Raw genomic sequence first — 26264 nt, 5'->3', positions numbered from 1 at the left:
CTCCCTCTTGATTTTCAGTCTCTCAACATCACACACAAGACCCTCATGATGAAAGAGCCCTCTTCTCTTCTCCAAGACTCAGATCTAATCTCTGACCTTGCTCTGTCCTCTAATTATAACCACAGAAGATTTCCTGTAGCTTCTCAAATATATCATGGCTCTCATATGCCAGTGTCTTTGTACCCTAGCAGTCCACTGCCTGGAAGACACTTCGTCCATGCCACCAGCCCCACTGAGAGACTTACCCTCTCCTTCCCTCAGTCTGGTACTCTTGGATGCTCTTCCTGGCTGGGCAGCCTGTTTTCTTTTGCTCCTCTAAAACTTCTGCTATTTTCTACCCAACTCTGTGTCCCAGGTAGTTTACCTCTGTAGACTATACCAAAGAGCTCCTTTGACCTTTGGTTTCTGGTTGGGTTTGACCAATGGAGGTGTTAACAGGAGACCAGAGGGTGGAAGAGATATTGGGACATTTATTCCATCTGCTTCTTCCTTGCAGGACAGTTGCTGGCTTCCTTCATCTAAACCCACAGCGTGTGTCTGGCAGCCATCTGTCATAGCTCCAGTTCTTGCTGGGCTCCACTAACTGCTCTTTCAAGCTTAGTCGTGGTACCAACTTCCTACTGTTGTTAGCCCTGAGGGCAGTTCCTTCGAAATAGTCTCTTCATTAAATTCTCTTCAATCTTGCCTTTGAGGGCTCTGGAATCATATATTCTGCTAATGCCAAGGCATTGTACAATCATTGCCTTTTTACATATCTGTCTTCCAACAGATATGTGTATTCTTTGGAGAGTGAGGACTTTATTCTCTTTTGTATTTTAGTAGCCTAGTGCAGAATTGTGATGGGGCTGTTCTTCAGAGAATGAAAGTGGTATATGAATGAACATTCTTATCATCATACTCCCTTCTCTGCACATCCATAGGGTGGTGACACTATTAAGACCTTCAGAAAGACTCAATGAGATGTGCATAATCAGATCCTGTGGATATTTTATTTCAGCACAAAGGCCCCTGTCCAGAGAGCCTGAGAAACAGGCTGGCTAATCTGGAGCAGGAAGAGGCCCTGCCAGGAGAAGTATGGGCAGAGAAACAAAGCAGAGTAACATACTAGGCTTTTTTGTTGGCTTGTCTGATAACTGCCTTGGGATGGGGTTGGGAAGTGGATGCAGACAGGTTCTTTTTTTTTTTTTTTTTTTTTTTACTTGTTCTAATTAGTTATACATGACGGTAGGATGCATTTTGACACATTGTACACACATGGAGCACAACTTCTCATTCCGCTGGCTGTACATGGTGCAGAGTCACACCAGTAGTGTAATCATACATGTGTATAGGGTAATAATGTCTCTTTATACCATCCTTCCAATCCCCACAGCCCCACCCCTCTGCACAAACCAAAGTTCCTTCATTCTTCCCTATCCCCCCACCTCTCTATGGATCAGTGTCCGCTTATCAGAGAAAACATTTGGCTTTTGGTTTTTTGAGATTGGCTTATTTCACTTAGTATGATATTCTTTAGTTCCATCCATTTACCTGCAAATGCCATAATTCCCTTGGGACAGGCTCTTTGGCAGGACAGAGGCAACAAAGCTCTGCTAGTGATTCCAGGGGTCTGGGGAAGGCATCTCTGCATCTGCAGCTCATTCCCCATCCCTATGTTCAGATTGGAGTATATGATTCCTAATGGCTCTTTCCACACTAAAAATGTAGTGGATAAGTGTAGATTTAGCCTTCTGCATGGCCTATCCTCCCTCTTTTTGTCACCTCATGTGGTCAAATGGGTTGATTCCACACCTGAGTTCAAGGGTAGGCATGCGACCCAGGCCAGAATAGCAAGGGTATCAGATTCCCCCAGATAATGCAATCCTTCGGGGACAGGCACAGAGTGCATTCCATCTCCTATTGCTATGATGTTAGGCCCAGGAATGAGCTCATGACCTGGGTGGTTTAAGTCTCAGTGCTGGGACTTTAAACTGTGAATGAAGAGGATCTCTATGCTAGAGTCAATAAAGAGGGCAAAGTATAATTCAGGAGCTGTTGGCAGCCACAGTATCTTTACAGGGGAGAACACCCATAATAAGAAAACAGAATGGAGAGATGCAGAGAATAAGACTGGCTCCTGATCACACTTGCAGCCTGTGTAGACACCACCATAGCTGGAACCAGTTACCTGTTTACTTCTTAATTACGAGAGCCAGTAAATTCCATTCCACTCGTTCATTCCACTTAAGAGAGACTGAGTTGTGCTCTCTACTATCTGTGACCAAAGGATTCCTGACCTATAATAGAAACTCTATTTTTCTTTAAATTTTAAAACAGGCACAAAAAGTTGCATGGAATAGGATTCCATTTATAAGAAATTTCCATAAGAGACAAATCCATAAGAGGTAGAAAGTAAATTCGTGGTTTTTAGGGGCTAGGAAAATGTTTAGTAACACTAATGAACACCAGGATTCTTTTGGGGTGATGAAAACATTCTGAAATTAGATAGTGGGGATGGATGCACAACCCTGTGAATATAACAAAAACAACTAAATGGCACACTTTAAAATGGTGAGTTATGTGATGAGTTGTATTTCAACCAAAAAACAGAAAAAAAATTGTCATTACAGTCATTGAAGGCCCCCCAGGGAGTAAATGGAAGCATGAGCCTCCTCATTTCTTCACCATGAGGGATAGACGTTACTGAAACAAACAATGCAGAATTGGAAAATGCTTTATTTCAGGGGAATACAAAGTTAGTGAAATACAAGGGAGGGGGAATGTTATAATAATCTGGAATAACAGAAGGAATGGTTACCAGTGTTGCTTTCCAACTACAAACATTAATGGGGACCTTAGTATTTAAGATAAAACATGATAAGCACAAGTTGTGAGTCACTGGGGAATGGGCTTTCCTCATTTGATCTAGAAATTATGAAACAATCAGGGGCAGCAACCCTGGAGCTGTAACATCCATCTCAACACAAAATCTTTTGTTTCATTTACCAGATGACCAGGAATCATACACTAGTTTGGCTGCCACCATGTCTTCTATTGCCATTCCTGGAATGAACAGAAATTTGGGTCACTTTATGTCAGAACAACACCCAAAATGACCCAGGCCCTGTGACTGGCAGTTTTCTGATAATATTGTGCATGCTGCTAATGCCCATCAGGATAATAGGGACTGCTATCCAGAGGTGAGTTCAGGCTTGGATATTTCTGCAAAGGTTAGGTCAAGGCATGGACTATGATGTTAAGCAATAAATGCCCAAATGTGTGTCCATCAAGGCCTTGTTCAGGGGTCAGCATACTTTTAGCCACATGGTCTCTGTGACAAGTACTCAACTCTGACTCTGACAGTGGAAAAGCAGCTGTCGATGATAGGTCAGTCCATGGGCCTGCCTGTGTTCCGATAAAACTTTATGGGAACTCAAATTTGAAATTCTGTCATTTTCATGTGTCATGAAATATTATCTTTCTGGTTTTTCTTCTCCTAATCATTTGAAAATGGGAAACAATTTCTTTGTTTTTACAAAAAAAAAAAAAAGTTTCTGTCTCCTGGGCCATACAGAAACACGTGGTTGGCCAAGTTTGGCCCCATGGTCTGTAGTTGCTGACCTCTGGTCTGGTTCAACCCTGCATCCTTTGCATCTCCCCTTTGTTTTGTTTAGCTTGAGCATCCCTAATCTGAAAATCTAAAACCCCAAATGCTCTGAAATCTGAAACTTTTTGAAGATCAATTTTAAAGCATTACAGATTTCAGATTTTCGGATCAGGGATGCTCAACCAGAGCAGCCTGTTAAAATACTCTAAAATTGAAAACACCTCTGGTCCCAAGCATTTTGGATAAGGGACACTGGATCTGTAATTCTGAATATATACCTTAAACTTTGCACCCAGCACAGATACATAAAGGTGTTCAGATGAAAAGATGTGCCAGTAAACCAATCCCCAAAAGGTAGAAAACAGAATACTGCTCAAAAGGGGGAGTGCAGGTTTCTGCAGTGTTTGGCCTCCTTAAGGAGGCTGACGTCCTCTGGTCTGCTGTGAAGCCTGAAACTTTCAGACACAACAGGATCAGTGGGATGTCTCTGAACCAAATTCTGCATAAAGCTTATACTGCCTTTTTTGCCTGTCTTCAAGTATCTGAGAGATTTAAAAAATGTTTAATAACTGGCAAGGCATGGCTACTAAACCATACCATGGCTTCTGGGTGGCCAGAGCCCTCTTAATGCTCTGCCAAGCATTTGAGCTTGTTATGAAGTATGGAAGTCTTAAGAGAAGGGCAGAGGGCACTCCTGAGGGGCTCAAGGTAGCAACTATATACCAACAAATTTGGGATTATTTCAGTATTGTAGGCCTATCAGTTGAATGTGTTCTGCTCCCATGCACTTCTATTCTCTTAAATCTGGTAGAGTGGAAGAGGTGAGCCCAGGGGCCCAGAGGGGAGCCACTGGGAGCCCAGTCTTGATGGGTTTCTTCCCGTACCAGCGCAGGTAGTTTATAGCTCCCATGAACCACATTGTTTGAGAAGCAAGGAGGAGGGTAGGGAAGGAGGGAACAAAGAGGTATCAGGCTGAGCTTCCTATCTGAATCTCTTTTAGGCTTTCCCCCTTGTTCTCCCTGCCCCTACCTCTGAAAGCTGTCTCCTGAATTCATTTAGATCTAAGTCTGAATGATAGCACCAATCGGTTTCCAAGCACCTCTTACTTAATCCTCATAACAACTCAGAGTAACAGGTGCTGAAGAATGTGTGGCTCAGAGATGTCAGGATGAGGACACACACACCCAGTACATGGCAGAGAAGGGACTCCAAGCCAGGACTTCCCGACACGTCTTAGTGCAGTGAACTTCCCAGAGTTCACTGCACTAAGACATGTCAATAATTGACTGGCGTGATGGACTCAACAGCGATCCAGCCCCAGGGCCTGTTGACTCATTTCTCTTTGCCCCACTTGGGAAGCCTGCCTGTGCTCTGGCTGGATTTGTGCCCAGGGAGCAATGGATCTTACCCAAAGACTTGAACACCGTGGTCTTCTCACAGTGGGCTGGCTTTATGCCCTTCACTACTTCCCCCAGCTCAGCGAAGATCTCAGCCTGAGAAACAAACACACACGGACTAAGGGAAGGAGCCAGAGTCTGCTCGGGGTTGGCTTCAAGGGCTGAACTTGATAAAAGACCATGTGGAAACTGGATGCTGTCCCCTGAAATCCTTTCTGATGCCAAGAATGCAGACAGCTGAGCTTGCATGGAGCGGGGTGGCCTGCCAGGTCCCGGTCTCAGTGAGGAAATAGACGTGTCTTGATCTGAACATGCATTTTGGCTGCCCCCTTCTTGCTTCTATGCCCTGATTACAAGGGAAAAAGGCAGCCAAAAGGGGGTCAATCACAGTCCCATTGTCCTGGCCACACGGGGAAACTTTCCAGGCTGCAATAGGCTCCCAACTCCCAATCCTACTTCCTTATAAGAAAGTCCATTGGAAAAACCCCTCGAGCTTCTCTCTCCTGGCAGAGAGGGCAGGAAAACACATGCCATCACCATAATGGCCATTTTTTCTGGAATTGGATTTAAAAGGGTTATATGATGTTTAAGAGCTTCTTCCCCATCAGGAAGTGAGTGGACCAAGGTCTGGAAGAGGATAAACTGAAGGGGAAGTTAGTGAAACCCAGGCCAGACAACAGCTGTGCCAGGCAGGACAGGAGGCTCACCCCTGACAACAGGACATCCCCTGACTCCTTCAGGGCGGCCTCCTGGGAATCCACGTACAGCACGGCCTGCTTCATGAGTTCATCGTCCAGCTCACGCCAGTCAGGTCTGCTGGCTCCGATGGCTACGAGACAGCAAGACAAAACCTCAGCCCAGAAGAATCCCAAGGGATACTCATCAGGACAAGACATTCGAGAGAGCTGAACAAAGGTCATGTGGGAATATTCAGACTTGGAAAACTACATAACTCCCTAGGCCAAGCAGCCCCACCCAATTGGTAAGACCAAATATTATTAAAAATAATTCTTACCATTTTTTCTCCTTTCTGTTTTAAACTCTACCTTATTCCTAAAAGATTTTGAGGCTACTTAGCATTCGTTTATTGGATACTTACTGTGGGGTGTCTTACATACACTATTTATGGTCTTTACAAGTACACTTCGATGTCTGATTCCCATTTAACAGACACACAAATTGAGGCTTTGAAGGGTGGACTCTTAAGGTTACATCTCATCCTGAATCCAGGTTTGAGAGTGCCTCTTACCAGAAGTGATGGTATCCTAATAAAAACCTTGAAACAGAGCCATCCCTTAGAGCTTATTCACACTCACACTCCTTATCTTCTGCTGTTTAGTTTCCAATCATTACCACTCCTCATTCCTAAACACTTTTCTTTGAACTCATGAGAAAATAGCACAATGTCAAGGTCACAGGGAAGCCCTAATAGAAAGAAGGCTGGCTCCTTCCTGGCCTTGAGCATTCACATCCTCCACAGAGCCCAGGACCAGAACAATGAATCCAATACATCATGCCTCCTACTGCCTCCTGCTACGGGGACACAAGATAATGCAGAGCCTGCAACCAAATGCCTGCAGAGCCAGGCAGGTAATGGAAAGGAGCAGAGTTGATAGAGGTACCAGATTGGAAATGGTGGAGGCCACGAAACACAGAAGAGAGCCGGCCTTCTCAAGGGGATGGTCATTGTTCAGTTCCAGCTAATTACTGCCATGTGTGAATACTTGTCACTGTTACCAGATATCCCCATTTTTTTTAAGAGACCGGAAATCTATTTGCAAGTGTTATTTCTTGATTTCTCTAAGGTCCAAACAAAACAGGCTGGCTGGATCCAGCTCAGGGCAGTTAGTCTTTGAAAACTGCTGTGAAGTCTTTTCCAAATAGAAGGCAGCCTTTAAGTGTTTTCTTGCACTGACTTCCAGTTTTCTCAACTGTTCTCCTCCTCCTGTTTGCCCTCACTCTAATTTTCAAAGAGAGTAATGTAAAACTGTCCATCTTGAAGGTCAGGTTGTTGGTGCGGGGAGTTCTATAGAACAACAGCACTAGCTATTGAAGCTCGTAAATAAATCATAATATAGTGGGGAAAAAAAGCCTCCAGTTTCTGAGGGCATCCCTCATTCTGCAGTGTTCCCCTCAGTTCTCTGCTGCCCGTGAGCTCTCAAAGGGTTGTTTGAGGTTACTTAGGCAGATGGAGGTGGGCCAGGCAGCAAAGGAGGGGCCTAACTCAGAAAAACTGAGGACTAGAAAGACTTGAGAGTCAGAAGACTGGCTGGTGGGCTGGGGGACAGGGGATGTAAGTGTGGGGGAGGTTGGAATCAGGCCTCCTCTCAGCTGAGCTGTAAACCAGGTAAAGTCTGTTGGTGTTTCCCTGTTGTCTGTGGGGATGAGCTTTTTTTAAGTGCACTTGATGCCTCTGTGAATACAGACAGCAATTTTGACCCTAAGCAAGGGAACTAGAAGAGATACCTTGACTCAAGATCAAGTCAGACCTTCCTGGAGGGAGTTTTGAAGTCTGAGAAGGATCCAACACAAGGAGTTCTCTGCTACTGACTTTGAGGATGAGGAAAGTGGAATTGAGACCCTCTGTTCTACAACACAATGGACTAAATACTGTCACAACGATGTGGCCTGGAAGAAAACCCTGAACAACTTGATGAGATTACAGCCTAGAAAACACCTGATTTCATCCTGGGAGACTTCTGAGCAGAAGACCTAGCTAACCCATGGCCAGACTCCTGAACCACGGAAACTTTGAGAGGATAGTTTTAGGTTGAAAAACAAAAAAATCAAATCAGTCTTGGTGGATATTCAGCTCTGGCCCTGGGAACCCACTTCACCAAGAACTGATTCCTTTTGATTCCCCCAAGTCCTTCCAGAAAAAGTTTTAGTTTCCAAAAACCACCTCATACCTACTCTCTGGACCTACCTTATAACAACAGTCCAACGCAAACTGGGACCTTGATTTTACTTTGGCGCGTTCCTCAAACATGCCATGATCACTGTCACCCCTGAGGTCTTTGCATTCACCGTCATCTGCCTGCAGTGCCTTTCCTTCAGCTCCTGGCATAGCTGGCTCTTCCTCATCATTTAGGTTACAACTGAAAAATGCCTCCTCAGAGAGCTGTTCAGATAACCCTACGGATAGGACCTACCTCCACGTCCGCCCTCTGCTTCACTATCAAGTTCTGTCATGGTCCTGTTTCCTTCAGAAAGGCTCATCTTTAGCAGAAGCTGTCTATGTATTTGTAGTCTATCTCCCCTCATTAGAATGTAGCCACCAGGAGAGTAGTGTCCTCAAGTGCCTAATTAATTGTGGCATCCCCAGCATGGAGATCAATGCCTGGTGCATGGTAGAAATTTAATAAATGCTTATAAATGAACACATATCACCTGACTTGGCTCCTGCCTGCTCATCTGCCCAAGTGTACACAACTCCTAGCTTCCGAGTCTATATCGCTGTGCTTGTCACTGAAACATAGGGCACTGGTACCATTTTCTGATGGCTCTGCTCATCAGAAGCCAGTCTTTTTTTGGAGGGAGTGGGTGGATACCAGGGATTGAACCTAGGGGTGCTTAACACTGAGCTATATACATCCCCAACCCTTTTTATTTGTTGAGACAGGGTCTTGCTAAGTTGCTTAGGTCCTCAATAAGTTGCTGAGGCTGGCTTTGAACCCACGAACCTCCAGCCTCAGCCTCCTGAGCTGCTGGGATTACAGACATGTGCCAGGGCACCTGGCTCAATCTTATCAGAAGATAATATGGAACTTTGTTTAAGAGCTTGGGCTCTAAGGATAGACTTGCCTCTGTTCAAATCCCAATCCTGCCACCAAGCACCACTGGCTTTGGGCAAATTACTTAATCTCTCTATGCCTTGGTTTATCCTACCTGTAAAAAAGGAGCCCTGATAATTATGGTTACTACCTCATGAGGTTGTTGTAAAGATTATAACATAATAAAAACTTTAGAGCAGCACCTGGTGTTAAGTATTTGATATAGACCAGCTCTTGCTGTAAACTCAAAGGCGGATTAAAGATCTTCAGAGGCCCCAGATATCCTCAGGCTTAAACTCCTCTTCCCTCCTCCATCTCACCACACAAATTAAAAGCATTCACATGTCTTTTGTACTATAATTTCTTTGAAAAATTTTATAATTTTGTGTTTGAAAAACAAATGATTTCCTTTTGGCCTTTGAGATTTAAATTGCATCACATTTAAGAATGAAGCTGTGCTTTACCATTCACTGCAGTATTACATTTTATAGAACAGTATTAGTGAAATATTTATCAGTTTCAGAGTTGCAATTTCCTTTTTTCATATATATATGTACACACACATACATATATATACACATATATATATACATATATATATGTATGTGTGTGTGTGTGTGTGTGTGTGTGTATATATATATATATATATATATATATATATATATATATATATAATTTCCCCCCTTTCAGTACTGGGGATTGAACCCAGGGTGCTCTACCACTGAGCTACATACCCAGCCCTTTGAAATTTTATTTATTTATTTTTAAATTTCAGACAGGATTTCACTAAATTGACCAGATTGGCCTCAAACTACGTGGTCCCTTTGCCTCAGACTCCAGAGTTTCCGGGATTACAGATATGTACCACCACGTCTAGGTTCCTTTTCATACTTTGAGATATAAGATCTCCAAAGGCTCACATGTTTCTGAGGTCCTCATAAAGCTTGGGCATTCTGCACAATGAGGAAACCAGCCCTACCTATGTGGCCCTGGGGTCCAGTCTAAGGAGGACTCTTCGCCAAACCCTACCCATGGCTCATGGAGCCCCTCTGCTTACCATTGATGTGAGCCCCAGTCTTCACCCATTCACCAAACAGAATGGGTTCTGTTGCCATGGTGACTGTGATGATCACATCAGCACCTGTCACAGCCTCTTGCACTGATGAACAGACCCGGACCTCTCCTTGCACTGTGTTTGCAAACTTCTCTGCATTTTCTTTGGTGCGGTTCCATATCCTTACCTTCATTCGGGGTAACAAGAAGGACACTGGTGTCATTTTTTGTCTACTTACGTTACACCGGGTCCAGAGGTGCCAAAGGGAAATTGAACCTCTCTGGTTTAGGACTGTGATAGATTCCACAGGGAATCTAAATCATTCCCTATGGAGAATGGACATTTGATCAAGGACATGTTTTATCTACAAATTTCCTCTATAAAAAGGATGGAAATTCTCTAGTTGTAGGCAAGGACACACAGCCTCAGTAGCTAAATAGCTACTATACTATTACTGATTAGCAGATCGAGTTCTGGAGCCAGGCAGAATTAGAATCAATCCTTGCTTTGTCCCTTACTGCTCCTGAAATGACTCTACCTCATTCAGCCTTAGTTTTCATGTCTATAAAATGGAGATGATAACTAGGCAAAGTCTGTATAAAACTCACACTTTATGTCCGAGACCTGTAAAGGAGTCATATGGGTGTGATATTCATAAAAGGTATCTGGCAGTGCTTTGCATGGAATAACTTGATCTCTGCAAGGTATGCGGTGATCAAAGACCCAAAGGGTTTGAAGGTGAATGGAGAAGCTGATGAAAAGTCCAAGAGTGTGAGCTGGAATCAGGTTCCTGGGAGGTGCTGAGGTGGTGTTAAGGGATATCACTGACATAACTAGGGACTTGCTGGCTTGTAAACAGGTTTCAACATTTGGGTCTGGGGTTGTGAATCTTCAACTGAAAATAAGGCCTAAAGAATGTCTCACAAGGAAATATAGTAAATACAGACATAAACTTAAAGAAAGTTCATCAAGCCAAGGTGAAAAACAATGCATTATGCACAGTCAAAAGCGAACAGCTAGCCATGTTACCCCTCTTGACCAGGGAACATCACAAATATCAGGGGAAAATTAGAAAATTTGGAAAAGTGATATTAGAGCATTCAACAAAAAGGATAAACTGAATGCCTGACATGATTAAAACTATAAAAAGCTAATGAAAGAATTTTAAAAAACATTAACCTCTTGTCTTTGAAAACAGATGAAAGGTCAATTTCCTATCTTAAGTAATACCTCTTCTTTGGGAAGAAAATTCATTAAAAATTTTAAACATTCATACTTTAAATCTGTTCCACCTCTCTCATACACACACATAAAATAAAACAAAAATAGTATCATGTTATATGCACCTATAAAGGTACCAAAGGTGATTTCATATATATATATATATATATATATATATATATATATATATATATATGTGTGTGTGTGTGTGTGTGTGTGTGTGTGTGTAAAAGGAAGTTTAGTAGAGTAGATGAGGGAGAACAGGGGAGAGGAGGATGGGAAGGGAAGTGAGAGTAGGGATTGACACCAAATTCCTTACATGCATGATTTTGTCAAAATGAATCCAAATACTATGTATAACTATAGTTCTCTAATAAAATGTAAAAAAAAAAAGCATCAAACATTCTCAGTAGGAAGCATGAGTCAACACAGGGGAAAGGTGGGCCAATATATAGACTGCGGGAGGGAGATGCTGTGGCCTCCTGCTTGCTAAGCCTCATCCCTGGTTCCTGGATCCATAGCCCTGGATATTTGAAAACTCCTAGATTCTCCTAAAAAAAGCACAGAGAGGGGCTGAAAGGACCATCTATATGTAAGAGTTATAGTTCTTTAACTGACCAGGTGTGCTGCATCCCTGTGAACTGAGAAACTGACAAGAGGTTGTTATCAGGGGTTGGGGTTGTGGCTCAGTGATAGAGCGCTCACCTACCATGCTTGAGGCACTGAGTTTGATCCTCAGCACCACATAAATACATACAAATAAGACTAACTTTTGTTTTATTTTTGTATTGTCTGCTTAAAATTAAAAAATAAATATATTTTTTAAAAAGAGGTTGTTATCATACCTTCCTCTGACACTTACCTCCATCAGGACTTCTGGTAAAGAATTGTCTAGATTGGACTGTTAACCTAATTATTTCATAGAAACTCACACTGCAGTGAAGGAATACAGACAGAGTTCACTGGCCACTCCCTCCCCACCCCTCACCCTGAACTTACCTCCTTAAAGGAGAATTGCTCTGTGAAGATCTCATAATGGCTATAGGCCTGGACACCGGCCCCAAGGATGCACAGCACATCACTGTTGGGTGGTTTCAGAAACTAGGGGAGAAATGGGGTGGGAAAGGTCAAGGAAGAAATTGGCAGCCAGGTGAAAACAAATACAGTTTGAAAATCAGGCGACTTCTGCTCTATCTTCAAGACCTTGCAGGCAATCCCAGAGACGTCGATTTGTGTTTCAGTTTACTCTCTGTACAGTGAGGAGGAAAGAAAGAATTTTCAGCGAGCACCTAACCTATGCCAATACTTTACCCTCATGATCTCATTTAGTCTGGAGAAGGACCCTATGAGCTGGAAACTCAAATTATTGTGCTCTTTTTATAGATAAGAAGATTGAGGTCCAGAGAGGTTAAATAACTTGATCGGGAGTCTAAAACTACTAAATACCCCAGTGGAGCTCCAAATTTACATCTTCATGCTTCTAAAAACATTCATAGTGAACTGCTGAGAAGGAGAAAAGTTCAATTTGGTATTGTGAAATAAACCATAAATCTTAAACTTTTCTTTAAACTGTTCAGGATCTGATTAAGGAAATCTGATTAATTCTTTATTTTTTTTATTTGTAGGATTTTATGATCGACTTCTCTCCAGTGAAGTCTTTCTGACCTCCCTGATAGAATCCACCACTTCAAAATATGTGTTTGGAAATTCATTTTCAAAATTCATTTTCTTGTACTAGTCTTTAAGCCCCAAGAGGACAGAGTTAGTCTTATTTGTATAGAAATGATACATGCAGTATGTGGTGGCACATGCCTATTATCCCAGCAACTCTGGAGGCTGAGGCAGGAGGAGATCAGCTTCAGAATTTTAGCAAAACCCTGTCTCAAAATAAGAAAAAACAAAAAATAGAAAGGGTTGGGGGTGTAACTCAGTGGTAAAGTGTTCCTGGTTCAATTTCCAACACTGTCCCTGCTCCAATAGGGTAGGTGCCTATTATGACCTATAAGAAAGAGAATGGGGTTTCTCCATCTTGGCACTACAGAAATTTGGGCTGGGTCCTTCTTCAGTGGGAAGAGGGCTGTCCTGTGCAGTATATGATGCTACATAACATACCTTATTTCTATCCATTAGATACCCGTAGCACCTCCCATCTCTTTCCCCTTCAGTTGTGACAACCCAAAGTGTCTCCAAATATTGCTAATGTTTTGGGGGCAGATGGTGAAGTCCTCCTCCATTGTGAACTATGGATGTAGAGAAAGACATCCTTCACTTTTCAGACCATATTTATTAAGACAGACCCTCATCTGCCTTTTTTCTATTGAGTAAAAATTGAGTTTTTTGTGTCTGCTGTTTATTCTAATGCTACTTGCTAAAATTCTGGAGTATAACCTTAAAAGTGAAAAGTCTGTAGTGAAAAATCTTAATTCTGAATTCCCCATAAAACTCTTTAAAAAAGTCTCAGGACATTAGGATATTATCTCTTAAAGCTGCAGGAGGGATACTTTTCTGTGTTCAAAGAATCTGGGTTGAAATGTTTCAAAGAGACAAGATCCATAAGAATAATAATCCTATGCTCTTATCCAATAAATAGAATTAGGTAATATTACCATGTTTTTCTGTTCATAGGTAATATAAATCTAATTTTGGAAGTGCACTCGAGTTTCAGAAATTGTCAATGCTGGGAATAAGGCTATGAGTTTCAGCCTAAACTCTGAAATGTCAACCCAACTGTTCTGGGAGTGCAGATTGTATGTGTGTATGTGTGTGTGTGTGTGTGTGTGTGTGTTTGTTGCTGGGGATTGAACCAAGGGCCTATGTATGTGAGGCAAGCACTCTACCAACTGAGCTATACCCCCACCCACAGATTTTTATTAATGCAAACAAGCACAGTGTTCTGTGTAAAATGAGATCATTAATACTTGCTCTGTCTTCCTCAAAATCCAGATGATGGGTTGGAAACTATTTTGAAAAAGACTGAAGTCCTTCACAAATGTAAGGCAGTAAGATTCCTTCTGTTTCTAAATCACCAGCAAACTTATCACCAGCAAAAGTTATCTCAAGGAGTCTCTTGATTATTTCGATCTGATGTAATTAAAAACTAGTTTGTCGAGGTGTGTTCTGTGATCTACTCTCTTCACATACAATTATCAGATTAATCCTTGTTTCCTTCCCTCCCTGTAATATATTGAGAAAACCTTAACTTGCAATCTGAACACCTGGACTTGGCGGCTCCAATCCCCTCAGGGTCATGTTTCCATTAGTTTCCCATCATCCTTCTCCATTTAACATAAAAGCTTCCAGACCGGAACTGTTCCCAAAGACACCTCATTTTCTAAGCCTCTTCTTCTTAACTCTAACCCCTAAAAAGACATTGTTATTATTATTATTGTTATTATTATTGTTATTGGGATACCTTGACGCTGTTTAAAAATATTGTCAACCCATCACTTGTGGTTCCTTCTGCCTAGAGGGCTCCTCCACACTTTTGCATGGGTCACTCACTCACCACTTTGAGTCTTAATTCAAATGTCATCCTTTCAGTGAGGTCTCTCCTGAATAATTTAAAATGTCACCTCTTCCCTAATCCTCCTGATTTCTGATTTATTTTCATCTTTCTAACATACTAAGTGGATTTCTGGGGTTGTTGTTTGTTTTTCAGGGCTCTGAACACAGTAATAATTACTTATTGATCAATAAATATTAATTACACAGTAATATTTATTATTAATTAAGGATTATTGATGCAATTCATTATTAGACTCAAAAGGCTTTTTTTTCTGTTGTTTATTTTTTTAAGCAAATCATACTCTGTGTTTTACTTTTCACTTTTATTTTATTTTTGATCTTTTCTGTGTGCATCTCTCTGTTTTGTTCACTACTGGATCCTCAACAGTTAGAAAACTGTCTGGCAGCCAGGCACAGTGGCATACACCTGGAATGGAGGCTGAGACTGAGTCTGGAGGCTGAGGCAGGAGGCTAAGGCAGAGAGAGGATCATGGTTTCAAACGTCAGCCTCAGCGACTTAGCAAGGCCTTAAACAACTTAGCAAGACCCTGTCTCTAAATAACCCATAAAAGGGTTAGGAATGTGGCTCAGTAGTTTAGTGCTGGTAGGTTCAATCCCTGGTGCTGGAAGAAAAAAAAAAGTGCCTGGAATGTGGTAGCAGCTCAGTCAACACTAGTTGAATGAATAAAAGAGTGTGGCTTAGATTTGATATGCTCACCCTCTGCCTCTTGTGCACTACTGGCTGTCCTGTGGGGCAACCATACTGTCTTAGGTCTAATGTGGTACAGGGGTAAGAATGTAGTCCTAGGAGTTAGGTCAAGATTTATTACTTATTAGCTGTGTGATCCTGGGCAACTGATAGAGCCTCTTTGAGAATCTACTCTGCAAAGTGGATGGGAATAATACATGTGAGGTATTTAGCATCTGGTCATGCATGCTAAGTGGCAGCTGATAATTTGGTGAATCATTGTGCCAATATCTTGTATTTGGCATATAAAGTTCCAGCAATGTCCAAAGGAAGATAAGAAAACATTCCTTATTCTCTATTACTCTCTCAAGATTGAGGCACCCAACCTCACCCACCAGTTCACCTGATGGCACAGCCAGCCACTCATCTTACCTTGGTGGCGATGGCAGATACTGCAGCTGTTCTCTTTGCGGTAATGACATTTCCATCCATGACCTTGGAGGAAGTGGAGACAGTGAACAAGGGGTTCCCCTCTCTAGTACTCAAACTGGGATAAACAGCTTTGAAAGAGAAGCCCTACGAGTATAAAGTATCCTATAGAGAGCGGGGGCTTATGTCAGAGTTGGATAGAATCCTTCCACTTATGAGTCATGTAACTGAACATTTTAATCCCTAAGCATTGGTTTCATCACCTGTAAAAACAAAGATAATATAAGCCTTTCAGAGGGGTACTGAGAGGATTAAAGGCATTAGTGTATAGGAAAACTTCTAGCACATGGTGAGTTCTTAACAACTGACCATCTTGTTTCCTTGCCCTGGGATTTTCAAACACCAAACTGAGAAGGAACTTGTGGGATAAGATTGTCATTTCAGGGCTGGGGCTATAGCTCAGTGGCAGAACGCTTGCCTAGCACGTGTGAGGCACTGAATTCAATTCCTAGCACCACATTAAAAAATAAATAAAAATTGGGGCTGGGGATGCGGCTCAAGCGGTAGCGCGCTTGCTTGGCATGCGTGCGGCCTGGGTTCGATCCTCAACACCACATACAAAGATGTTATGTCCGCTGAAAACTAAAAAATAAATATTAAAAAATTTCTCTCTCTCTCTTTTAAAAAAATAAATAAATAAAAATAAAGGCATGATGTGAATCTACAACTACAAAAAAAAATTACAAAAAAAAAAAAAAAGATGGTCATTTCACATCTGTCAGGGGCCAAGAATTCCACATCAGTGGTGCTCACTCCAGCTGTTTATATGGGGAGCTTTGTAAAGATACTATTCCCAGATACTATCTTTAGATTAATTGAATATGAATCAGAGGTAGAGCATATGCCCAGCATTTAGGCCCTGTGTTCACTTCCTGGCACAGAAAAAAAAAATAGAACAAAACAAAAAACACCCCCGGCCCTAAAACCTAAATCTCTTAGGTGTAGGACCCAGACATCCTCATTTTCAAAAGCTCCCCCCATGATTCTCATGCACAGTGAGGACTTCTGTTACGCCTGCTCAATAACTATCTTTTGCACTGACCTCCATTTATAAGTTATTAACTTAGCCGACCTTCAAAAGGTAGGCATCATTATTCTCATTTTACAGATGAGGACAGAATCACATAGTACTGAGCAGAAGCAGCAAGGATCTAAGGTTCTGTCAAAGGCCCAGGAATCAGGTTCCAGGGGAACCACTGTTACAGGTAGACAGTATGGATGTTATCACCATTGGATGAATTTAGGCTGGGAAGAGCTAGATACTCGACATAGAGGGGTGATGAACCGTCAAGAGTCCTTGGGGAATCAGAAATTCAGGAAAGAAGGAAAGAGAGTTTAAGAGCCAAACTGAAGGACACTTAAGAGCATAAGCTCTAGTCAGTCAGTTAGACTTAGGAATGATTTTTAGGTCTTTCACTAACCAACTATGTGACATGCAAAGTTGCTCTAGAAACCTGAGCCTCAAGGACATCATCAGAAATTGGGTGGAAGAAGAAGGAGTAAAAACTCCCAAGGAGGAATTGTCAGAATTGAATGTGACTAGAATCTCCTGCCTGGCAGATAAGTGCTCAATTAAGTAGCAGTTAAAAAGGCAGTAGAGCACATCGTGGGCTTAGGCTGAAGTCCTGCCATGCCACTTACTAGCTACCTAGATTTGGGTAAGTTGGTCTCAGTTGCTGAATGACTTGATTTTCTCACCAACGAAGGGGGGTAATATTTCCTGCCTCATAGGTGGTTTTCAAAATTAAGAGGGCTAATACATGTGAAGTGTTTAGAACAGGACATGACACATTAAAAACTGCTCAATAAATGTGAGGTACTTCTACTTTTTGATTCTATAGTTACATATTAAAACAGGTCACTGTGTACTCCTCAGAAGAGACTTCCACGGATTGGAGAACACCCTCCCCCACGTTGATAGGGATTCAGTAAATACATATTCTCTCAGCTCAAGCTGTATGTGAGGTATCTGAGCAGATACGACCATGCAGAAGAATGAGGACATTATTATTTCCATACTGTCACACACTGGAAGCAGCAGTGGGCTGGGTTACACACCCTCAGACAGTCATACAAACAGACACACAGTTACAGATAACCCTCTCTGTGGCTAGTATCCATTCATTGGTAGAGGGGACTTGGGGTCACAACCAGAATGCCTCCCACTCATGCAGAACTAACTTTTGAGTCTAGCTCTGGAGCCCCAGCTCCACCCCAGGATAAAGAGTTGCTCACCGCCAGCAGGGTGCCATTGCTAGGCTCCAAGAGTAGCACAATTGCCTGGTGCGAGGGAACGGTGGATGTGGTGTTGTGGCCCTCATAGAAGGTGACCAACTTGGTGGTCAGGGCATCCTCTGCTGCACTGTAGACGGGCATGACCCCCAGGAAGCTACATGGAGAGAGGGAGCAGCTTCAAACCCTTCCCATCAACACTGGGGTCTCCTATAAAGTCCGATTCGCCATCTTTTCTGTTTCCTCCCCCACAGCTCCACTCCCGACCCTCATTACCTCTGCCCTTCCCTTATGCACTAAGCCGAAAAGCTTAGTGTGTTCAAAAGCCTGACTCTGGTCAGAAAACAAACCCAGGTCGGCCACTTATTAGCTCTGTGTACGCCTGGGTAAATCATTTAACCTCTCTTGAGTCTCTTTTCCCCATCAATATCTCCCGATGTGGACTCTGTTTGATTAAACCTGGTAACACCTGTAAAGCGCCCACTTAACAGAGGTTACCGAGGAAGTGACAGCTGCCATTAGCAATGATCAAGCAAGTCCTCTTTTCCCTTCTCCCACAGCATCCCTTCCCTGCCTCCTGGTCCTTCTCCTCAGTGTCTCCGGACCTTTACCCCGGTCTTTCTCACTCACCCCCTGTGCTTGGCCACCGGCACCACGGTGCGCACGGGCTGCACGACTCCTCTGTCCGGGCCACTGGAGAAGTTGGCCAGAGCCGCCTCCAGAGGCGGAATGAGGAGGCTGGAGCTTCCGAGGTGGTCCTGCACCTCGGCGGCGCTCAGGAATGCGGGCGCCCGGCTCATCTCGCCGCCTGCCTTCTAACCTCAGCCCAGCACCGACTGACACCCACGTTCCCCCCGCGGCGCGCTATAAGAGCGCGCCCGCTGGGCTGCGGTGCCGCCTACTGGGCAGCCGCCAGTCCCCGGGAGCCGGGCAACATCGCCCCGCCCAGGCTTGTCTCCGCCCCCCCCCCCCCCCCCCGACTCCAAGAGCGAGTGAGGTGGGTGCTCCCCAGGGGTGGAATCGGCGTCAGGCCAGGAGTTAGAATTCTTGAGTCTACTTTCTTAATTTCCTGGGATTAGCTCTAACTACATTCCTGGCTAGACGTGTTAGTGAGGACTTTGGCACTCCATCTCCGCTCCTCCCCACCAACTCCGCTCTTGGCTACTGTCTTGGCAAAGGAGATAGGGAGATGGGGCACAGGATCCTGTAGCGAGCATCTCTTATGTCTTAAACTATTACCTGCTGCTAGATCTTGGATGAAAGGAGACAGGATTATTAAATACTTTGCTTTCAATTCTGTCCCCATCTGGAGGCTCCAATCCCAATCTTACTCCCACCCACACTCCCCAGATGCCTGGCTATTAATGGCTTTAAGTGCAAAGCTGTCTCTCAGGCTAACTTATCAAATTAAACTTCACCTTAGAGGAGAGAGTTCTCAAGGCAAGGTGTAATGACCTCAGTCACACAAAGAGCAAAATGCAGAGGTTTTTTGTTTTGTTTTGTTTTGTTTTCCCCAAGGAGTTCACATTGCACTTGAGGAAACAGGACAGAAAGCACCCTGGAGGGAAATCAATGATGTACAGTAGTAACCCCTGGCTACTAAACCAGTCATATGGAAACAACTTTGTGTAATTCAAAGAAAAGAGATTATTTTGACTTGGAGTGGTTAGAGTGTCATGAAAAAGCAGGAGAAACCAAGGCTTGGAATGATAATAATGATGACAATACTTATGATCACGATTATTATTGATATGTGCTAGTACAGCACCATGCATTTTACTGCATTATTTCACTTAATTATGCAATAATCTCCGAGGTATGTAGGTGGTGTTATGAGCCTTACTGTCCATTTTAGGCGCTGAAAAGGGAAGGGATGTGTCCAAGGTCACCCAGCAAGTTAACAGAAGAGTTGGGCTTTGCCTTTGGAATCAGATTCCAGATTGATACTCATGATCATTAAGCTACTCTGGCAGAGAGGGAGGAAGAGGACATTTCAGGCCAGGTGAATCCCAGGTGTGCAAGGAATGTTGTCCAGTCCATGGGAACAGTAAGTTTGCCAGATGAGTTGGGCTAGAACTAGGGACTAATGTCAGGAGCATCAGTAGTAAAACTAGGATTGCTTCTTGGAGACCATTGGCTAAGAGGGTATGGTTCTTTGCAAAGAAATTACATGCTCAGAAAGATTAAGTACTTAGAATGCAAATGTTTAGGATAACACAGATGAGCAAGAGTGGGATCTGGAAAATAATAAATACAATTTCTTGGTATTTTGGCTGGGCATTTCTTAGGAAATGGTCACATCATAATAGAATAGAGTGAATTAGTAAAGGGTGTGAAAATATATATCAATGAAGTGAGAAATCATATATAGTGCATTTGGCACAGTGTTTGGTACAGAGTAGCCATGTGATAACCAAGTTTTTAAAGTAGTATTCCCAGGGAAGGGGGAGGAGAAAGGAACATCCACATGCAGGCACAGAGAACTGGGAAAAGCTGGTTTTCACACAAGGAGGTTGAGCACCTCCAGGGCTGTTGGGTTTACAGAACGTTATGGCCCCTTATGTGTATTGTTATAATCTTTATTACATAACATTTACTGGATTTTTAAAACACAGAGTATAAAGAAAATACAGTTTGGTCTTTCATTCTTGAGGAGAAAGCAAAATAAAACGAAACCAAATACTCATCAACTAAAAGTATGAAATAGGAAAACCACCTATTTATTTGCTTCCATTGTGAATTAAGGAATTTAATCCTGGTGAAAGAGAAAGCTTAAGTATTTGCTTCTAATATGTCCAGTAGGAACAGGACTACTCTGTATATCGTCTTCCTTATGAAGCTTTAGATGACATCACCCAGGTCCTCAGTTAAGCATAAGTAAGAAACTTTGCCTTAAATTAGTTCAAATAGGACTAGAGACATAGAAAACTAACTCTTGAGGTTCCAGAGCCTTTTCAAAATGCAAGTTATCCTGTTGTGGGTCAGGATGTATAAAACCTAAGCAGGTAGAAGAGAATTCTTAGTTGGCCCCAAATACCATTAGTCCAACTATCGGTTTTCATGAAAGCTCTTAATACTTAATGATATCTCTTTTATTATTTACTTAATATGTTTTGTTAAAAAATTATACTACCTTCTTTAGCTTTGGGTGAAGCAAAGTAACATAGATTAATGACCTACTTCAAGCATTTCCAATTTGTATCAAAATAAATGCATAGCTGCCAAACTAAAAAACAATCCTCCCCCCCCACCCCCACCAAAAAAGGGGGGGTCTGTAACTTACCTCAAATCATCTTCCTTGGAGGGTTTTGGGTAACCTTACCCAGGTCCTCCTGATGTTTTAGCTGCCAACTTGATGCTTTGATTTTAGCTAAAGAGCTTGTAACCATTGTTGGAAAGAAGACATAATAAAATGGGAAAGCAGCCTTCTTCCTTCGTCCTTGCTTGGTGGTAGCAGCATTGGTTCTAGTGAGACTGGTTGGTCCAGAATTCCAGGTGACCTGCACCAAGGCCAACTGTATACTGTATACTGAAATACTGCTATATTCTAGAATAAAAGCTGGTGATGCAATGGAAACTGACAGAGGGACCCATGAATGTACTTACTGCCCAGGGAAGAAGGAGATTACTGAAGTTCAGACATCTCATGACAGTCGGGGCTGTGGAGTTAGCATATTTTTGGGTGACATATAAATACTCTTCTATGATTACTTTCCAGAGCACTTTCATTAGGGATGGTTGTTAAGAGTCTTATATACATTTAAGAAATGATTATATCATTTCCCTACTTTAACTAATTGATGTGATGCATTATGTGAACATCCTATTATCCTAACTAGTTTTGGGGGGTTTATTGGAGTTCTAATGCTTTTTGGCTGAAATTCTCACCAAGTAGCTGGTAGTTGGTCAGGAGCTTCATATTTAGTGATTCTCAAGTAAGGGCTCTGATATTAGTCAGTTTAGATTTGAGTCCAGGCTTGTACATATGAGATAACCTGTAGACAAGAGAGGTAACCACTCCTCTAATCCTGATTACTCAACTGTAAAATTAGATAATACCAGTGATATTAGAATCAACCTTCCAGAGTTGTGGTGAGATAAAAGAGATCTTCTGTCAAGTGTTTAGCAGGCAAGTATTTATTTAATAGGTATTATTCATCAGCATATGAATAATTATTATTAAATATTATTGATGTTTTAATTATTATTATTAAAACAATGACACTACTAATTTAATAATGACTGAACAGAAAGAATGTCAATAAACTCACTAGTAATGTGGGGGCCACTATCCAGGAAACCAGGATCATTCTTCTCCCCACACTCTCCTGCAACCTTGTTATGGGATAAGTCTGAGGGGTTTGTAGGATTCTGTGCCTGAGTCTCTGGAAATTCCCTGCTTAAATCCCAATGGATTCTGGGGGACAAGGTGGCCCCTTGCACTTCCCCAGATTTCTGCCCACCACCACACTGAAGGTGAGGGTAGCACAGAGCTCTTCCTAGGGTGAACCAGGTATAGTGACTGCCAGTGGTACTCACCTGCAGTACAAAATTTATGGGACATACTCAGTACTCAAATAGTCAGTATTCCAACATGAAAACATTTTAACGCAATGTTTAAAGAATAAACATTAATGCAAGAAACCACGATGAACAAAATATCAACATGTTAAGTAAAGACAGGATTCGGAGTTTCTGTTTTATTTTAGGCTCTAATATATCTCCTTGTTTACTTTTTTAACTTTAAAATATCATATTAAAGAATCTCCGTAGCTGGTTGGCTCCCCTTTAAGACTAAGGCAAACGTCTCACCCCCTTTACTCCAGTCTCTGTCTTTCTAGAGGGAGCGCACGGCGGGGTGACCTAGGAAGAGCAAGCGGTGAAATTATTGTGAAAGTCTGACAAAGGTGGGCTAGGACTCCAGGGGGCTTTTGCAGGGAAGATAGACGCAGCAGCCGCCAGCCCTGCAGGACAGCCTCCCTGTCTCCCCAGTCTCCCCACCCCCGCTCGCGTCCGCGCCTTTGATTGGTGCGCGAGCCTAGACCACGCCCCCGATCGCGAGCCCGCTGCGCTGCAAGCGGTTGGGGAGCGCGTTGAGGAAGCGCTGCTCGGGGTCGACGCGCGCCACTCAGCGGTGGAGGCGGAGACGGTTGCGAGGCCTGATTGGTGAGTGTGCGGGTCTGGGACCTTTCCTGCTCCTGCCGGAGTGAGCCACCCTGCTTTGCCGCTACTCCAGAGAACTCGACTCCGCAGGGACGGAAGGTGCCCCTTGAACGCAGACAGACAAACAGACACCCAACAGGGACTTAGATACTTAGGGTTAAATTTAAACTTTTTTTTTTTTTTTTTTTGGATCAGCCTAAATTCGAGAGACTCCTTAAGGACTACGGGGTTTATTCGGGAGTAGCAGGGGACTCCAAACTGGATTGTGCATGCAGCAGAGGACATAGGCATCAACAAGGAGGTTGAGGCAAAGGGAAGCTTTTCAAGGCAAAAATGAAAAGCGTGCCGTTATTTGTTGTGAAATAGAGAAGGTTGGTTACAGGGCTTTAGCGCAGGAGCTAACTTTAGTTCCTTAGTGAATACAATGTCCAGCAAGCTGTCCCTGTGACTTATGGAACAAGGTGCAGTGTGGGAAGTACGTGGCAAAACGTTTTTGTTATAGGCATATATGCTTAAGAGCCCTTAAGGGAGCTTGGTGTTAATGTGCTTATCACAGACCACGTGTGCATGATGCGCTTCTCTTCTCAACCTCCTGACTCGCTATTTTGTTTGGGTTTGATACAAGTGACTCCATGTTGATATATGGACAACTTTTCTCAGGTTGTAGTTTAGTGGTTAGATGGATTTGGACCGTGTAGTCAACTTTGGTTGTAATCTGACTTGAGGCTTGACCTAGGATCTGATTTAGGATAAAAGTAGCATTTTTATCCTCTCTTGGAGATTTTCATTTAAAAAATTGCAGTAAAATTCAAATAACATAAATTCAACGACTTTACCCTTTTTGAAGTGTACAGTACAGTGGCTTTTACCATATTCACAGTGTTGTACAACTGTGCTATCTAATTCTAGAGCATTGTCATCACTCCCCAAAATAAACCCTCTTTATTGCTGCCCCTGGCAACTGCTATTCTGCTTTTGTGTCTATGAATTTGTGAATTGTGTAAATAGAATCATATGTTTCCTTTTCTTTTATCATGTTGTCAAGATTCTTGCCGGTTGTAATATGTATCAGTACCTCACTCCTTATAAGGTCAAATAATATTCCATGGAATGGAAATATCACATTTTGTATATTTGTTCTTCAGTTGATTTCTATGGGGTTGTTTTTACCCTTTGGATATTATGAGTAATGCTGCTGTGAACATTTATAAACTTCTTTTAGTTTAGTTTTTAGTAGAAAACATAAACTGGGAGTAGAATTGGAGAGTCAAATGGTAGTTCTGTGTTATAAGGTTATGAGGAACTATCAAAACTGTTTTCCGTATGGGCTGCACCATTTTACATTCCCACCATCAGTGTGTGAAGGTTCCTGTTTTTCCATGTTGTCAATACTAGTTATTTTCTATTTTGTTTTTATTAGTCATCCTAGTAGAGTGTGAGGTGGCATCATGTGTGGTTTTCCAGTTTGATTTGTCTAGTGACAATGTTGAACATCTTTTCATGTGCTTATTGGCCATTTGTTTAATTTCTTTGGAGAAACATCTATTTGCATCCTTTTCCCCATTATTTACTTGGGTTGTTTTCTTGTTGGGTTGTGGGAATATTTTATATATTCCAGATATGAACTCCTTATCAGATATATGATTTGCAAATGCAAATATTTCATTATTTGCTTTATCTTTTCCTTTTCTTGTTAGTGTCCTTGATGCTCAAAAGTTTTTTTTTTTCATTTATTTTTGTGAAGCCCATTCTATCTATGTTTTCTTTTGGTATTATGTCTAACAGCATGTTTCTAAGTCCTGATCATGAAGATTTACTCTTGTTTTATTCTAAGTTTGTAATTTCTGTTCACATTTGGGCCAATGATCCATTTTGAGTAAATGTTTATATATGATGTGAGGCAAGAATCCAGCTTTATTCTTTTGTACATGACTAGTTGGTTGATTAAGGACCATTTATTCAAAAGACTTCTTTTGTTAATGAATGAGCATGTCAATGTAGAAGTTCCCAGGAAGGAGGACCTTGACTTGGGTCCTTGGTATACATGATTAAAAAGAATTTCAATACATACCAGTCAGTCACTGATTTTTTTTTTTAAAGGAAAGCAGATACACATTCAAGGGAGAATGTGGGCCATATCCAGAGGCAGAGAAAGAAGCCCCTTGTTCTGGGGTGTGACAGTAGAGTGACAGTAGCTAGGGGCTAGACCAGAGGTAGAGTTAGGACAGAATTATATATACAATTTTGTGCCACTTTTCCCTGAATTTGAGAATCAGAAGAGATGTCGCTACATGCCATTGAAATGTAAGAAATACCCACAAATGTTTGAAGTGCAAAATAAGCAACCAAACCTATGTCCATGACCCATTTCCTTGTCCACAAAAAGTAACAGGATGCCAGGGCAATAATCAAGTTCAATGGCATGTAGCTACTTCTCTTCTGATTCTCACTATATCTTTCTTTTTCTTTATCCCCAAATTCCTGTTGTTGCCATAGTCCTAGGCGAGAGGCCTGACTTTGGGGATCCAACAAATTAAGTCTGGCTGCTTATTCCAGAAACCCAAGAGGAAAAGTAATTTTCCTTCTGTGAAAAGTACAAAAGGAACTTTTATTATTATAGCTACACTATAGAGACAAAGTGACCCATTTCCTTAGCTCTGTCTTTGAGGTGCTGATAATGACTTTGAGGTTTTATAGAATGGGGAATGAGGGCAAGGGTTTTGGTGGTGGGGGTTGCACAGCTGAAGGCTTTTCACAGCTGCCAAAGCAAATGACCTTGATCAGTCGTGGTCATACTGGTCTCAGGATTGGTTAGGTAGATCTTGTCTTAATAAGAAAGTTGCTGTTGCTGGGGGTGGGAGTTAGGTTTGATTATCACAAGATGTTTATCAGACCAGACCTTGTTCCTGGAATCCAAGGTGACTTGGAGCAAAGGAGATGAGTACAAAAATGGATGCCAAAATGTCAAGGTTTTAATTCTTCTTTCAGCTGCCCATCAGACATTTGCAGGCAAAAGTGAAAAGTTACACTATTTTAACAAGGATTTATTTAATGTATAGATTTATTTCTAGACTCTTAATTCTATTCCATTAATAATTTCAGTTTTTTTCTTGGACAGTCCAGATAATAGATGTGTTCCTTTTGTTGATCATTTTAA

The 26264-nt window shown here is 42.2% G+C and overlaps 2 protein-coding genes across 3 annotated transcripts in view; one reads left to right on the top strand and one right to left on the bottom strand.

Annotated features, from left to right (window-relative positions):
- Positions 1-2697: 2697 nt before the first annotated feature.
- On the bottom strand, positions 2698-18802 carry Crym (crystallin mu). Of its 2 annotated transcripts, XM_046429979.2 has the most exons (8): positions 18575-18801; positions 17948-18101; positions 15656-15718; positions 12031-12132; positions 9814-9997; positions 5691-5812; positions 4995-5079; positions 2698-3042 (listed from the first exon to the last, which is right to left on the bottom strand). In XM_046429979.2, the coding sequence occupies exons 1-8, from the start codon at positions 18742-18744 to the stop codon at positions 2978-2980; spliced, it is 945 nt and encodes a 314-aa protein (XP_046285935.1). In that variant the 5' UTR covers positions 18745-18801; the 3' UTR covers positions 2698-2977. The 2 variants fall into 2 exon arrangements, with proteins under 2 accessions (XP_046285935.1, XP_046286020.1); XM_046430064.2 differs by lacking the exon at positions 15656-15718 and having other exon boundaries at positions 18575-18802.
- Positions 18803-23036: 4234 nt separating this feature from the next.
- The window catches only part of LOC124093513 (phospholipid-transporting ATPase ABCA3-like), a 134432-nt gene continuing 131204 nt past the window's right edge, over positions 23037-26264 (top strand). The window contains exon 1 of the mRNA XM_046445981.2: positions 23037-23110. The gene's annotated coding sequence lies outside the window, so the exon portion shown is untranslated. The remainder of the gene's footprint in view (positions 23111-26264) is intronic.

The sequence above is a fragment of the Marmota monax genome, unplaced genomic scaffold, assembly GCF_021218885.2.
Source record: "Marmota monax isolate L192 unplaced genomic scaffold, Marmota_monax_Labrador192_F-V1.1 WCK01_AAM20220418_F8-fsc00035, whole genome shotgun sequence".
Taxonomy (NCBI): Eukaryota; Metazoa; Chordata; class Mammalia; order Rodentia; family Sciuridae; genus Marmota; species Marmota monax.
Note: the sequence above shows the minus strand (reverse complement) of the source record. Positions and strands in the feature narration are given on the sequence as shown.